The sequence below is a fragment of the Rhipicephalus microplus genome, chromosome 3 (assembly GCF_043290135.1).
Source record: "Rhipicephalus microplus isolate Deutch F79 chromosome 3, USDA_Rmic, whole genome shotgun sequence".
Classification (NCBI taxonomy): Eukaryota; Metazoa; Arthropoda; class Arachnida; order Ixodida; family Ixodidae; genus Rhipicephalus; species Rhipicephalus microplus.
This window is the reverse complement of record NC_134702.1, coordinates 82,914,195-82,929,179: the sequence shown is the minus strand read 5'-3', so window position 1 is coordinate 82,929,179 and position 14,985 is coordinate 82,914,195. Positions and strand designations below refer to the sequence as shown.

Here is a 14,985-nt window from a genome sequence, read left to right as displayed (position 1 = left end):
AGAAAGTGTCATGAGAGGTAATTGCTCGGATTCAGGGTTCTTCCCATGGTAAGCGGCTGGGCTTTGCCACCTACCATTTTGGCCAATGCCACTTCTGCAACTACGCGCCCGCCACCGTCCATTTTTCTCGCTCTTTCAAGTTTTCAATACAGGAGAAGAACTGTTGCTCCCAAGTGCAGTTCTGGTTTTTCGATTCCTTATGGATCGTGAGATTGTCCGAAAAAAAACTAGTAATTGCTTCTTTTTCCCCCTTTGTGCGAATCAAGGTGATAGAGGGATGTACTGGTTGGCACAGTGACAAGCAATGGCAGTGAAAACACTAGGCTTTTATGTAGACTGTGCCGGAAATTCATTGAAGCTATGTTTTAAGTATAGTCAAGTACTAAATTAAAAGCCGGTACATGCTAACGCTTTTTTACTAACAAGACATGCTAGATGCTCTTGTGCGTACCTAACTGTGTTAAGTGACAGTGGCCTCTTCAGAGTCTTAGTGTGCTCCACTAAGGCAAAAGCAACATTAAGGACCAACTGTGACTGCGAATGGATTGGCACACGAGAACATTGGCTCAAGGCTGGAAGATAAGATCACAGTGATTGTGGTTTCAAATAATGCGATTTCAGACCTGAAATCGGAGCATAAAGTACAGAGAGTCAGCTAAAAGTTCATACGAAAGGATTATAAAATTAAGAATTTTTGACATGCCTCACTTTTATTACCTCTACGGGGCATAATGGGGCAGGGCACACCTAAATATCTTTTTACGACTTCTGTAATTGGGATATTTCTATTAAAGCTTTGCTAATGTACTGTACGAGCTAAAGAAGCACTAATATACAGTGAAACACCGTTAACACGTACCTGCCAGGGACAGCGACTTAACTGCGCTCTAAACGCACTACGCATCAACTACCAGCTACAAATTTCAATCTCCCCCGCTGCGGTGGTCTAGTGGCTAAGGTATTAGGCTGCTAACCCACAGGTCGCGGGATCGAATCCCGGCTGCGGCGGCTGCATTTCCGATGGAGGCGGAAATGTTGTAGGCCCGTGTGCTCAGATTTGGGCGCACGTTAAAGAACCCCAGGTGGTCAAAATTTCCGGAGCCCTCCACTACAGCGTCTCTCATAATCATATTATGGTTTCAGGACGTTAAACCCTACAAATCTAAATTTCAATCTCCTGACATGTGCCACTGCCAACAGAGGAAGAATCTCAGGGCCACAGGAAATATTGCCTAAAGTGCCTACCGCAAAGCCATTTCTTTTTTTTTTTTTTTTTTTTTTTTGCCGAAGTCCAGAAAAGTTGCTGACTCTCGTCGTACAATTGCCCGATTGCACACAGTGGCGACTCCGATGAGCATTTCGAAACCACTGTGGGGTCCGGGATACGCGGTGTGGTACGGCGACACAACGGACACGAACGGCTGTTTGTGATACAGTTGTTCCGCGGTCTGCTTCTTAGGGAAAACTGATGCAGTTTTCATTTATTGAAAATCATTTTCTTCATGGGTAATTGCGTGCAGCACTTTGCTCAATTGGCACGCACCGTGATTGATGATGATGATGCAGCGAATAGCCTGCTGGGTCAACGTGGTGACGAAGAGCTAGCTATCTGCAAGCAATGCACGCTCCGCGATGCTCTAGCAGTCCTGGCAACGAATGTAGGTGCGTTTGGGCTGTCGTTGTATAAAAGCGTGTAGCATGATTACAACAGCGCTACGCTTGCTCTACGGTGTGCGTGTTGGCATAACACAGCAAGGTTTCTCGGTGCCCACGACCCGCAACACTAAAGTCCGCCTCAGCGAGCTGCTTGCGTTTCTGTAAAGCGGTGCGCACTTGAACACGATCCCGCAATACAAAGCGGCAGCTATCGACGGCCCAGCGTGTTCAGGAAGTCGCCTACTATATGCGTGCAGTAGGCCTAAAGTGACGCTACCCCACAGGCATACCCGAGCCGCCTGAGCAGATAACAGGGGATGCTTACTGTGATAAGGCTTTTTGTTGGCGATAAGTCACACCGGGGCGTTTGTTGGTGGTCGCCATCTCACCTCCATCTTTTCCCCTATGATGACTCGCAATGTGTCATCGCCGCAATCACGTGGAAGTTGGAATAACTTATCGGCCGATCTCCGCACTTGTCAACATGGCGGAAAACCGTTCACAGCACATTGTTAGACTGACCTAAATTAAGGGCAGTGTCCAAAGTGCTGCGCGAATACGTGGGAGGAGTGAGGGCCTTTCGGGGTGAACTCCCGCGCCGCGGTGCTGCCGTGCCGGACCCGTTAAAGCCCCTAAAACTCCTAAAACGAAGTTCTAGGGGCTTTAGAACCCGTGGGCTTTCTCCTCCCTGGAGGCTGCGTCAAAGCGGTGGGCAACTGCTATGTGCCCGATATTTCGGCCGCTATTAGCCAACGTTGCGGTAATATGGGCAAGGTTTATTATTGCGTCACTTCAACACTATACTGTATTGAATCAGGACACAGATCGCACGTTTGGTAGCTCTGGATCGGATATCTTGTATATTTTCTTTCAGCTGTTTTGTCACTGCAGTCATCCGCACTTACGCGTCCTGTTTGAAGAATGCATTTTGCGCGCACTCAATGCTAATGAAGGTAATTAATTTAGTTTCATGTGGAATGATGAGCTTAAAGGTGCTGCAGAAGAGAATAAGCTGCAGACCGTAAAGATAACCAGGAGAACGTATGACGTGGGTACGATGCAGGTTTGGTAGCTTTCTAGCTTGTTCCGACCACATTCCAATCTGGAACTCTTTCAACTTCTGGCTACTCACGAAATGATGAGCTTAAAAGTGCTGCAGAAGAGAATAAGCTGCAGACCGTAAAGATAACCAGGAGAACGTATGATGTGGGTACGATGCAGGTTGGGTAGCTCTCTAGCTTGTTCCTACCACATTCCAATCTGGAACTCTTTCAACTTCCGGCTACTCACGGGTAGAGCGGGCTCGTTTTTTTTTTTTTTTCTTGTTGCCCCCACTCTCCCCGCAGTGTACTTGTAGTTGGCATTCGTTTTTCTTGGGTTGGACAATTCTGGCTACATGCGGGGAGCCCAAGACTCGCCACCAGCATCTATGATAGTCGTGGAAGCTCAGGTCTCCATTGCACGAGCTCCCCTCCCACTTTTTTTTGTCTCTCTGAAAAACAAGCTCTTTCTTGTTTCTCGTGTTCCAGCGATCGGCCGCTCGCATGCTTTCGCTAGCTCGCCCTAACGGAGGCTTCTTCACCCACATATATGCACGTAGTAAATGGATATCTCATGGTAACGCGTTTGCACACTTCATGTCTTATACTTCTTATACTTCGTGCAATTCATTTGCGCAAATGGCAGCGTTCCATGCTCTTCTGTTTCAAGCATTTTCGTGCGAAGCGGAATGTGTCTGTTGGCATGGCCGCTTGTACCAAAGTAAGAATTATTTCACAGAACTTTTGCATCTTGTTCTCTTGGTAAGGTTTTGACATCACTAACTTGAATTCCTTGTGATCTGCATAACGACTAATGGTTATAAAGTGGTGTGTGGCCTGCAGACTGACTTTCTTCGACCAAAAATAATTCTGACGATGTGTGGTCTGACGACTCGTCTCCGACAGGTATTGAAAACGTGGTGATCATCAACACCAATCTTAGGATTTAAGACATACATTTTGGAGAAAGGACCATGTAGGTAAAGTACACGAAAAAAATGAAACTCATAAGCTCTCTTGTGCGTTCGCCTAAGATGACTCAACAGTGAAAGCTTTGTTTTTCTTTGTCTTCCTTAATCATCCCCGTCCCCTCCAAAAGCTTTGTGAACCTAATGTGATTTCGCACTGCCCCCATGATTGAAGACCTAGCAAGGTTTATGCATGTCAGCTAGTTTTACATGGCCTCTGAGATTACGCCTCGGAGGTGACGCAGAGAGACCATGTCAGGTGATGACGTCGCCATATGACACACGCTGAATGACGACATGATGCCATCACGAATTTTATTGATCTGTGACATCATCATGTCATAACGTTTTTGCAACATTCGTGTTGATGACGCGAGATGCCGGCGGTTAATGCTCGTGTTTGATGAGACAGCTAAGGTTTTCCCCTCGAGAAAAAGAAAGAACAGGACAAACCAAAGTAAAAGAATCGATAACAGTGTACCACCATGTACGCCTCAGTTCATGTTACACGCGATCACCTAGCAACGCATGTGATAATCAGCTGTATGCCCATGGTACACAAGAGGCTTGATTTACGTATTATGCCCTCTCTTTACGTTTATTAGAGAGATGACAGACACATTGAGTCAGTTAATGCGAGATTTTGAGCTGTTTCACAGCACTACTGAGCCTCAGCAAAAAAAAAAAAAAAAAGTGGATGAGCTCATCAGCAAGGAGGAGTAAATTTCAGCCAAGTGCCCTGTTGAACGCACTCAATTACCGAGGGAACAATTGAATTTCATGTCACTTCTCATTAACATGTTTTTGTAAAATCTGAGTCGGGCCAATGCTAACAACAAAGCACCTTCAAAATATCTGAAGTTGAGAATGATTTGTTTGGAACTGTTTTTATTTATTCGTATCGTGAAGGCTTGAAGCAATGCGTGCATCTCGCGGAAACGTTTCATACTGATGCTCAGCGATCCCTGTATATAAAAACAAACCGGACGCATGAGTGACCACATCTGGCTCCCAACTACTGCCCTCTCTCTCTGGATATATATATATATATATATATATATAACTTTTTGTATTTTTCAAGTGTAGGTACACAAATGACATCTATATTTGAGCCTTTTGCTAAAGTTGTTTAAATATTACACTTTAACATTTGTAAACATCCCGGATTTTCGTTCAGGCAGCTATTCAACTTGTACAACAATAAGGGTAGTAGTTGTAGGTTTAATGTATCTGGATATTGGTAGAGAAATTTTGTATAATATTGTAACGGGAAGTATTTAATAAGTAAATGCCGGTTGGGCTAACACTGCGCACAGTGCGCAAGGATGCAGGATAACAGGACAGTCCAGACACAGCCCCACAACAATATCGTCGTTTTCATTCCTTCTGTCATTTCTGCGCCCGTGTCAGAGGCACCTTTCTATACCCGCGACATTACCCCGGGCGACAAAGCACCATCCCGGTGCCTGCTGTTATTAAACGGACGGGTCACTGTGATAGGGCTTCAGGCGAGAAACATTCTCAATGTCACTTCTGGATGTAACAGTGGGGTTCATAGCAGGAGAAATTTCATAAGTGATAGGTGTGACTTGGCACAGAACTCGGTAAGGCCCAACGTATTGCGATAAAAGTTTCTCGCAGAAACCGACACGATGGGATGGGAGCCACGGTATGCCTTTCATGTCAAAACTTGTGAAGTAATGTACCTTTACCTGTCATTCCTTGTGTTTGAATTGTCCGAATTGAACTCAAGCTTTGTGCTCAGTGAGCCTTGTATGCAACTTAAGATGCGAAAATCAGTTAACAGTATTGCGCTTGTATGACCGTTCTTGCTCTTTCTTTTATTTACCTTATGTCTTCTTGATGTGCTCTGTTCATAATAATTAGTGCTAGTCGAGGCTAACAAATTATCAAGTAAAACGGCGTGCATATGGCTAGAAAACCACTGGTAACTATGAGCACTGGTGCTCGTATATAATGTTGAGCGAAGCGACCATAGCGCATATTTCAGCTGACTGCACGTGTAATTTAAATTTATGTATTACTCGTGATTCTTGCATGCATGATGCCATTGCTCGATTGGCCGTGTGAACAAGTTTTGTTTCGCTCATTCCTGTTCATGCTCATTCTTACGCACGCGCCAGCGTTCTCATGGTCTACCACTAGAGTTAGGCCACGATGATACCACTTGACACATGAGTTTTTGCATTCTCGTTTTGCCCCAGGCACTAACACAATGCTTAAAACTTAAAAGTTGGCGAGCTCCATCCCACACCATATCATTGAAGCCAAGTAGACTTCAGGTGCACTGTATGGAAACACAGTGCAATAAACTTCAGCACATAGCAGACGCCTCTCGCTCTCCACGCGCTTCCGAGTGCGGAAAGCCCATGTGCCCAGCGCAGCAGTGGCGCGGTGTGTCAGTTCACCGCATATGGCCCACGCGGGAGTCGGCACTTTGGACAATCCCGCTATTCTAGGTCACTCTAGCATTGTGGCGCCTGCAAGTTCAGCGGTGCAGTAAAATCTTGTGCCGCAAAATATTATCGCGGTATGTAGTTAGTACACCACGCTAACTGGTAGGCGTAAGCCGAACACTGCAGCTTAAATGGTCCGCAAATGCATTAGTCTCGATGAGACTTAGTCGGGGATTCGTTGTAACTACGTTTTAACCGTTAGTACACTTAAAGCGGGTATGCACTAACACAATTTGACTGGGGTGACGCTTAGCAATGTACCAAAACTTGGGCCATGTGTTTTCAAACTGAGCTTGCTGTAATGTTGGTTCCAAGGGTGCATTCTAAAATGCGCAGAATGGCAAGTATTATTATGCAGGCAAGTTGTGGATAGCACGTCCAGTGTTAGTCGCTGTGATTGCTGGGTTAAAGTTGCAGTGTTCTTCCCAAGAAACCGAGCATAAAGAGTGCACCCTCAATTCACATACATAGCAATCTGTTGATATTGCTGTATGGCTATTGTGGCATAGGGAAAAATTGAGAGTGTTTCTAACATTTTGTTGTTGTTGCCGTTCAGGTATGTAAACTTTGTAAACAATGCACAAATAAATGTTACGCTGTTTTGCGGGGATAATTTGTGATTTTTTTGCTTGATTTTAATGCTGTTTCGAAAGTGATAGAAGAGGATTACAAATAAAAAAAAAAGAGAGTATGCTGGTACTTCACTGTTAGGTTTGTGAACACTTGGCGGAAAACGTGAATTACTTTGTAGGAGCTAAAAGAGCGGATGCCCGCTGCCGCTCGCGCTCTGTTTCCTACAGTCAACTGCACTTATCGTAGATGATCACATGAGATTTCCACCTGATGCTCTTTTCTGCCGAATGCGCAGTTTTGTGTAACGATTTCTTTGGACATCACTGACTATGGGCCGTTTATGGCTGTACTTCACTACTGGCTATCCCTGGACAAAAATTCTCTCAAATATTCTCGCAATATTCCCATTTGATGATGAATGAGCATGTTGAAAGAATTAAGCGTGTTGTTTAGGTACTGCATTGAAGATTTAAGATTAGAGACTTTTTTATTTATTTATTTTTCTCAAAAACTGGGGGTTGACCTATATTCCAGGTCGACTTACATTCCATTTTTTATGGTAAGTAGCAAACATGCTGGTCATTCAGAAGCTTGGCTAGCCTTTCCATGAATGGCTTTTAGTCCTGACAATGTGCTATTGTGATTGTTGTAGCTTTCTTTTGCAGCTTATGGTAGTGCTTGAGAACGCAGTATGTTTCACATAGTAATGCCATGCCGTACACTGTGGGGCATCCTTGTAGAAAGCATGGAAATCACAATGCATTTGCTTGGTTTATCTTTGACAGAGAATACGAAAGCCGCCCTCACCGCCGCCTCTTGACGATGAAGATAGCAGAAAGCCTGGTGATTCAGGTAAGCAGGATGCATGCTTGCTCGATTCACGTTTGACGTTTTATGACATTCAAAGGACACCTGACACCAAATTTGGAAACTCTAGATGCTTGTGTTGTTTAAGAGTCCTCTATGCGGGGGTCAGAAGTGCCCCCCGCATAGAGGATTATTTGTGACGAGAGTTGCCTGTAAGATTTCAATTTGGTCTTAAAGGTGGTGCATGCTCGGCTTAGTATTCAGGTGCAATCGACATTTTGTGTGGTTTGAAGTAGATAGGGGGTCACCTTGAAACGTTGCAAAGGTCAAGCAAGTATCGTTGGCATCAGAGAACATTTGCGGGGCACACACAATACCCAAGCTGGCGCCCGGTGAGGACTATTGTTCATCACCCCTCTTGGTAGGTTGTCGACTCGTCTGAAGGTGGTTTTTGCTGCTTGCGCCAGGAATGCTTTTCTTTTCGATGGAGACTCGTTCGAAGCACCCACATCATTTCATTCTTCGCCGCCTGTAGGTCCTCTTATTTGAACAGGGTACGTTCAGCGTCAACAGAGCTTGAGCGCTTGTAGTCTCAGGCACGTAGGCGCGTATCGGTGTCGTATCTTTACAGTGCATGCGCTTGTGCTACCCCACCGACTGTGATAATTCATGATTCGTTCCATGTTTAGGACCTGTTCTCACTCACTTCGCACTCGGCTCAGCATGCCCTAGGCACACATGCGGAAGTATAAAAACCGCGTGACACAGTGGCTTTTACCTTGCTGAATTACTTTCATTTGATGTCGGCGTTCACAATAACAGCGGGACATCACTAGTTGCACTTAATAAGTCAACGAACTACAACATGTAGAGCTCAGTTCCTCACAAAGGCATTCTATGCTAGATTACGGCTGTACGTTTACTTACAGTTCTTTGCCATTATGTGATAGTGATGACACTGAATCTGACTCTTCTGACGGGAGGCTGTTGCCAATGTGATTTTGGTTTAGTTTTCATGCGCAGGCAATTTTTGGACTGTGTTTATTGGTAGAAAGATGTGTGTTGGATTTGTTTTTTTGTAATGTTGAGCATAAAGATTTGCTCATACATCCTCTAAGTAATGCTGCCATTTGCAGCCACTGGCGAGAATAATTTAATCTACCTTCCTTGCGTGTAGGTCCGTGTGCTCAGATTTGGGTGCACGTTAAAGAACCCCAGGTGGTCGAAATTTCCGGAGCCCTCCACTACGGCGTCTCTCATAATCATATGGTGGTTTTGGGACGTTAAACCCCACATATCAATCAATCAATCTACCTTCCTTGCAGAGGCACAAGGTCATGCCGTGGGCTTGTTCAGAGGGTCTGTTCCTGTTATTTGGGCAACGCCAGCTGTCACTGCCTCTAACTTTAAATGTTTGATTATATGGCACTCGGATTATATGTTTTTGCGTGGTCCCCTGAAAGTCGTATAATTGGAGTTCTCCTGTCTGTCGTAACCATTAGTAGGGAATTTTCGAATAGGGGCCCCAAAAGTTTGGGGCCCCAAAGCTTCTTGTGTATGCACGTTTTCGGCCAGGCAGGAGTGAAAAGTTTTGCATTAGGGTCTGCAGTGCTTCAGACACTCCCTCTAATCAGGTCATTCTAGTGTCGGTCGAGAGCCGTCATGTTTGTCTGACACAAAGCGTTTTAGGGCAGGCTCTAGGGCTCCCGCTAAATTCGAGAAATAGCGTCCCCAATGCAAAACCCAAACTCTGTGTGGGTCTCGCACATGCGCAGTGGCCTCAATGCTGTTGATTTGGGGCCTCAAAATGATAGCGGTGTCCATTCGAAAGCTCCCTAGTATGTTTAAAGCTGGTACGTAAGAACAGGGTTTCACTGTATAAGATACGGTAACTGGTGCTCTCTAGTTGCTGCTTGCAGAAGTTAACCAGCCTACAGCATGGCACGTGAGATCGCTCAGTGCATGAGGACATGCTCAGATGCATTAGTGATTACACCTTTTCCCCCTTCCCACCCCCCACCCAATAATTTTCATACTTTAAAGTGTGGGTGGCAGCCTTTACAAGAATAATATTGGCATGGCCATTGGCGCAGAGACTTGGTGCAGGTCTTTCTACTTCCCTCAAGATGAAATCCTGGTTGTTACTAAACTAAGAGAAGCAGATAGATATGTCTATTCATTTTGTTGCGATAGCACTTTGGTGGGTTTTTACCATCGCCGCTGTGACCCATATGTTTGTGTGTGAGTGAGTGAGTGAAAGCCACAAATGAAAACATATCGGAAGAAACATTTTGTGAAGCACCGGACCAGAAACTAAAACTTGCGACACCTCAGTCCACGGTGTACTGTAGCCGACTCAACCGCATGTCATGCGTAGTTTAGTACTATACTAATGGTGAGCTATTTATATACACCATTTACCACTTGTGGTACACAGTGCTCGGAGGTACTTCAGCGTGTATTCACTTACTTACAAGATGGCACAAAAGGCATGTTATGAAGGCCGTTGCCCACCTACCGTAATTACTCGAATCTAACGTGCACCTTTTTTTCCGGTTAAGCGAGTTCATAAATCGCATGCACGTTAAAATCGAGTGCGAAAAAAAAATGAATACGGTCATTCTATTGCCATCGGCATTTCCAAAATGGCCGCCCCCTACATGCTTCGGCATGGGCCGCGTGGCGCGTCGGCCATTTCTGCCTGTGTGTAAAAGCGGCACCACGATGCCGCTTTTAAAAGAAAAGTCATCGCGTGTGCCGAAACAGACGGAAATCGGGCCGCATCGCGGTCGTTCGGAGTTCCCGAAACGTGCGTGCGGGACTGGCGGAAACAAAAGCAGAAGATTGTCGACAGCAAATATTCACGCAAAGGCTTCAGTGGACTACAGCAGGGCCGGTTTCCGCAAATTGAAGAGCTGCTCGCCGAGTATGTGCTTGAGCAGCGAGCGGCACAGCGGCCTGTGACGACAGAACTGCTCTAAGTGCGGGTGTGATGAGTGAAGAAAACGATGACAACGACGGAAGTGCGGGGCAAGGCGCTTGGGATTTTGAGCCAACTGTGCGGGTGAGGTCAGCCAATCAGCTGATGACCTGTGGTGGCCCATAGAGGTGGCGTACCACGATTGGGCCACGTGTGACCATTACGTGGTGGTAAGCTTTGTGGCTGGGGACAAGCCAAAGCAGCAGCAGACGGAAGACAGCGGGCCGAAGCGTCGGACGCAGGCGATCCAGGTTCCGGCCAGGGAACGCGACTGTCCACGCTGCTGCCGTCCAACTACCAGCTGGGGTGGCATTGCCGGCACGAGTACTGCATCTCGGGGCTCGGCCTGGCCCGCTGTTCTCTTCCTTGCCGAGGGCATCACGGATCTCGGCGAGGCGTCTCCATGGTCAGACGTTCGACACAGCGACGTACATTGCCTGGCTAATGGTCACGGTTGCGCCGAGCATCGCGTCTCGACGCAAGCTGTTCGCTGGACAGGCTGGCCAATTACACGCATGGAGCATCGCGTCTCCGATGCGGGTTGACTGCTCCGTAGCCGCACCCACGCCGTCAAATGCCGTCGTCACCAGAGCGTCACACATCGGCAAGCGAGCGCATTCTACAGCGCCTTTCCACCGCCTCCTGCCCTGCACCTCATCGGCGTCTGTACACGGTAGCGCATTTGTGTGCCGTCAGCCGTTCCAGCCGTGCCACCTTTGCCCTCGCGCACGTCGACGACCGCATCATATCGGGACGACGGGGACCCAAACTGTGAGACAGCGGTTTCTTCTTACGAACCGAGAGCCATACGCGCTGGACACTGAGTTAGCGTAGCCGCGAACTCTGCGCAGATTAATGGCGGTCTGACTCTCGTGCATGTTGCGTGATGCTTGGCGTATAGGGTTGGATATATATAGTTTTATTTTCTCCTGCCACTTCCTTCTCTAGTGTACAATATAAAGCTTCTTTTGTTCGCTTAAATTGCTCATGTTAATCCTTTCTCATCCGCTATAAACAAACATAGTGACGAACGTCCTTAACCATCACAGCGGGTTATGCAGTTAGCCTTAGGAAAACGGCTAACGAGGAGCCAGTGCAAAGCGAGCAGGTGCTGGCTAACTAACTTTACGAAGAGGAAAGGCTTTTCTCTCCAAAAGCGAACAGGCATGGGCCAAAACTTGCCGGAGGAGTCCGAAGAAAAGCTTCACAGTTTTCAGAGGTTCGTCCCAAACCTGCGGCACAACAACGGCTACCTGCTTGGGCAAATCGGGAATGCCGATCAGACGCCTCTTTACTTCGACATGCCTGGCACAACAACCGTCGAGAAGAAGGGGGCGAAGCAAGTTCGCATGCTGACATCGGGCCACGGTAAAACAAGAGTGACGGCAATGCTCCGTTGCACATCAGATAGGCACAAGCTTCCCCCGTATTTAAACGGAAGACGCTCCCGAAAGGAGTCGTTTTCTCGAGTAGTGTGATCTTGCGGGCCAACGAGAAAAATGGGTGCGCGTTGCAATCGATGTCTTACTTTTTTTTTTTCCGTCGTGAAAACCGAGTGCGCGTTACAATCGAGGGCGCGTTACAATCGAGGGCGCGTTACAAGCGAGGGCGCGGTAGAATCGAGTAAATACGGTAGTAGCTGTGTTGTGCAGACTGCTCTTGTGTTTGGAAGAGCAGCAGCATTTGAAAGTTGGATAAAGCGCTGGTGGTGTTTGGTCAAACGCATGTAATGCCACATTTGGTGAATTAAAAATTATCCAAAACATTGGCCATTCTGCATTTGTGTCGTTTTGCTGGAGACCCACACTAGTTTTCAATTTTTGGGTCTTGAGGCACTAGCGCTCAAGAGTGGTATAGGTTCTGTGCACACACCCTGGCTACTCACAAATTTCTTGGGTTCCCTATTCTGTAACTCGGTAGTGTTTCACCAGAGTCGAGATGCGGGCCTCTGACTTGTATTTTGACATGCAGGGTGTGATCACCCATGCTTGCGCGCTTATCCCTTGTATGGGACGTTTGTCCATATTGTGCTTTCACCACAAAGTTTGCATTGAAGCTATGGACCACACAAGGGTCACTTCGCTCACTGCAGTGGCTGCTTTTATAAAGAGCTATCTGTGAGCTGAAACAGCCAAAGTAGTGGCTAGTTGAAGTAACAACTGTGACAGCTGTTATAGCTTGTCCTGTGTATACCGGTATGTTCTTTTCATGCGTCCTGTGTTGTGTTAGAGCAGCACACTGAAATTGCCGAGCAGTAACAGTTTGTTCACGCTTATTTTATGTATGTGTTTTTTTTATGCATCTATTTCAATTGAGCAGCACGGGGCAAGTTTTGAGCTGCTTGACACTCTTTGTGTGATATGACAACTTCTTGTTGCCATTCATTGCGTCGCCTTGACATTTTGTTTTTAACATTGTGTTTTGTCTATGCTGTTCCAGATTTGGAGTTTGAGCAAATATCGGATTCTGAAAGTGATTCTTCAAGACAACGAAGGCCCGTTATTGATGAGGAACCAAGCACACAGGAGAGTGACAGCGACAAGGCAGATTCTGGTAATTTTCTGCAGCAGCTTTAGCGTGTTAGCACTTCGTGGCTTTGAGATGGTCAAGTTTTAAATCTGTCAGTCATCCTGCAACCTATTGCCCTAGCAGATTGTACGAAAAATATTGTGATTACGTTTTTTTTTGGCATGCGTTGCAGAGTGCCTGGTGCCACCTAAATATGCCAGACTCGTTAGTCTATAATGTTATTCACAGACATGTGAGGGCTCGGCATTTAGGGGGCCACCGTAGCAGGGCCGCACCTTCATCTCCCCTTGCCACGCTTGGCACTCATAACACCACCACCGACAGCACAAGCAACTTTCACCGAATTCCTGGTTTATTCCTAATGAAACGTGGATTTCAACTTCATATTTGCACAGTTTAGTGTAAAAGCTTTGCGTAGCAATGTACTTTCGTTAAAAGTGGCGGGTATATGTAACCTATTTGTATATACACTCAAACCTCAATATGGCGAAATGTTGGTTATGACGAAGTAAATGAAAAATACACTTGGAATAGATATAGTGTTAGGAATAAACCGTTATAAAAAATTTTTAAATATAACAAACTTATTTTCGTGTTAGAAGCAACTTTTTGTAAATGTGTACAGCAAACATTTCCAGCGCTCTTTGTTGCAGTTTACCCGAGATAACTGGGGTTCCTCATGCGGCTTGCAATATAAATAACTAGGCCAAATTCGAGCCTCCTCTTTTTTCTTGAGCCATTAGGGCTGCCTCTACCTCTGCTTGTGCCCCTATGATGTAAATACAGTAAAATGTCAATGAACATAACCGGAAGGCATCAATGAAATGTGGTCCATTTTAACAGCAGTTTCATTTTCTTAGAGTTCCGTACAATGTATAGGAGTGCAGCTCTCAGTCACCAAATGAAGCTTATTAAAGACAGCTGTCTCATTTAAGAGACAGTTTCCATTTGCTGAGATTATACCTTCGGGAGTTTTATTTAGTCGTCTTCGACTAAAGGGGCACTGGGCATGAACTGAGAAAATGTTTACTATAGTAATAAATGCTTCAACAAGGAAAACTTGGAAACACGGCACTCTCTCTGGCCGCTATGTCTGGACCTTCAATGGCGGTCCGTAATCAGCAGTCCCCTGGGTTCCCATGGTGCCCACGTGTTCTCCACACATTCTGAAACACGCGCAGTGCACCACGCAACCTTGGTTGTTTCCTTGTTTCAAAGCTGGTGGCAAGTGGAGTTATTGGTGATCCCCTCATACCGTGCAGTAATAAGAGCAAAATTGAGAGATGGTGATGAAATGGGCCTGCCGAGAAACACTGATTTCACTTCACAGCCGTGATGATGGAATTTTCGGGACAGTGAGCATGTGCCATAATACGAGACAGATATGCAGGTTACAGGCCTCAGTGGGCAAGTGGATAGCGAGTTTCCCTGATAGCTAGCTGTGTTCATGGCAGCATTAATTTAGGTATACTCCATTACCGTGAATCCAATATTTTCTTTTAAATAATTTGAAGAGTAATTAGAGTTATTTCCTTCTTTGTATCAAGCGAGGTTCAATTGTTTTGTTTATGGTGCTTGTAGTTGCCGAGTAGCAAGATCAACTTTGTGAAATGAAATACTATTGGTGTCAATGCTGCTTTGTTTAGCCTCTAAATTTCCAAAAAGCTCTTCATCAAAGCAAATTTAAAAAATTGTTAACTCTTATTTATAGCCACAGAAAAAGAAAGGGAACAAATGTGTTGTTTCAATCAGAAACCAAGGTGTATAATACCTAAATAATTAGTATAATTCACTGTAGTAATGTGCTAATGAGTGTTTGTTGAACTATCCACAGCTGAATCTTAACTTAAAATGGTAAAGGCATAACCTAAAGTTACACTACAGGCCATCTACAGTTAAACCTGCTTATAATGAACCTCCATATAATGAATTCCTCAATATAATAAAGTTTTGCT

The 14,985-nt window shown here is 45.7% G+C and overlaps 1 protein-coding gene across 3 annotated transcripts in view; it reads left to right on the top strand.

The window, feature by feature from the left end:
• The window catches only part of LOC119173011 (histone-lysine N-methyltransferase SETD1), a 49,238-nt gene that overhangs the window by 11,247 nt on the left and 23,006 nt on the right, over nt 1–14,985 (top strand). For all 3 annotated transcript variants that reach the window (XM_075889890.1, XM_075889891.1, XM_075889889.1), the window contains 2 exons: nt 7,500–7,566; nt 12,941–13,054. In XM_075889890.1, coding sequence (XP_075746005.1) covers nt 7,500–7,566; nt 12,941–13,054 — 181 coding nt within the window. The remainder of the gene's footprint in view (nt 1–7,499; nt 7,567–12,940; nt 13,055–14,985) is intronic.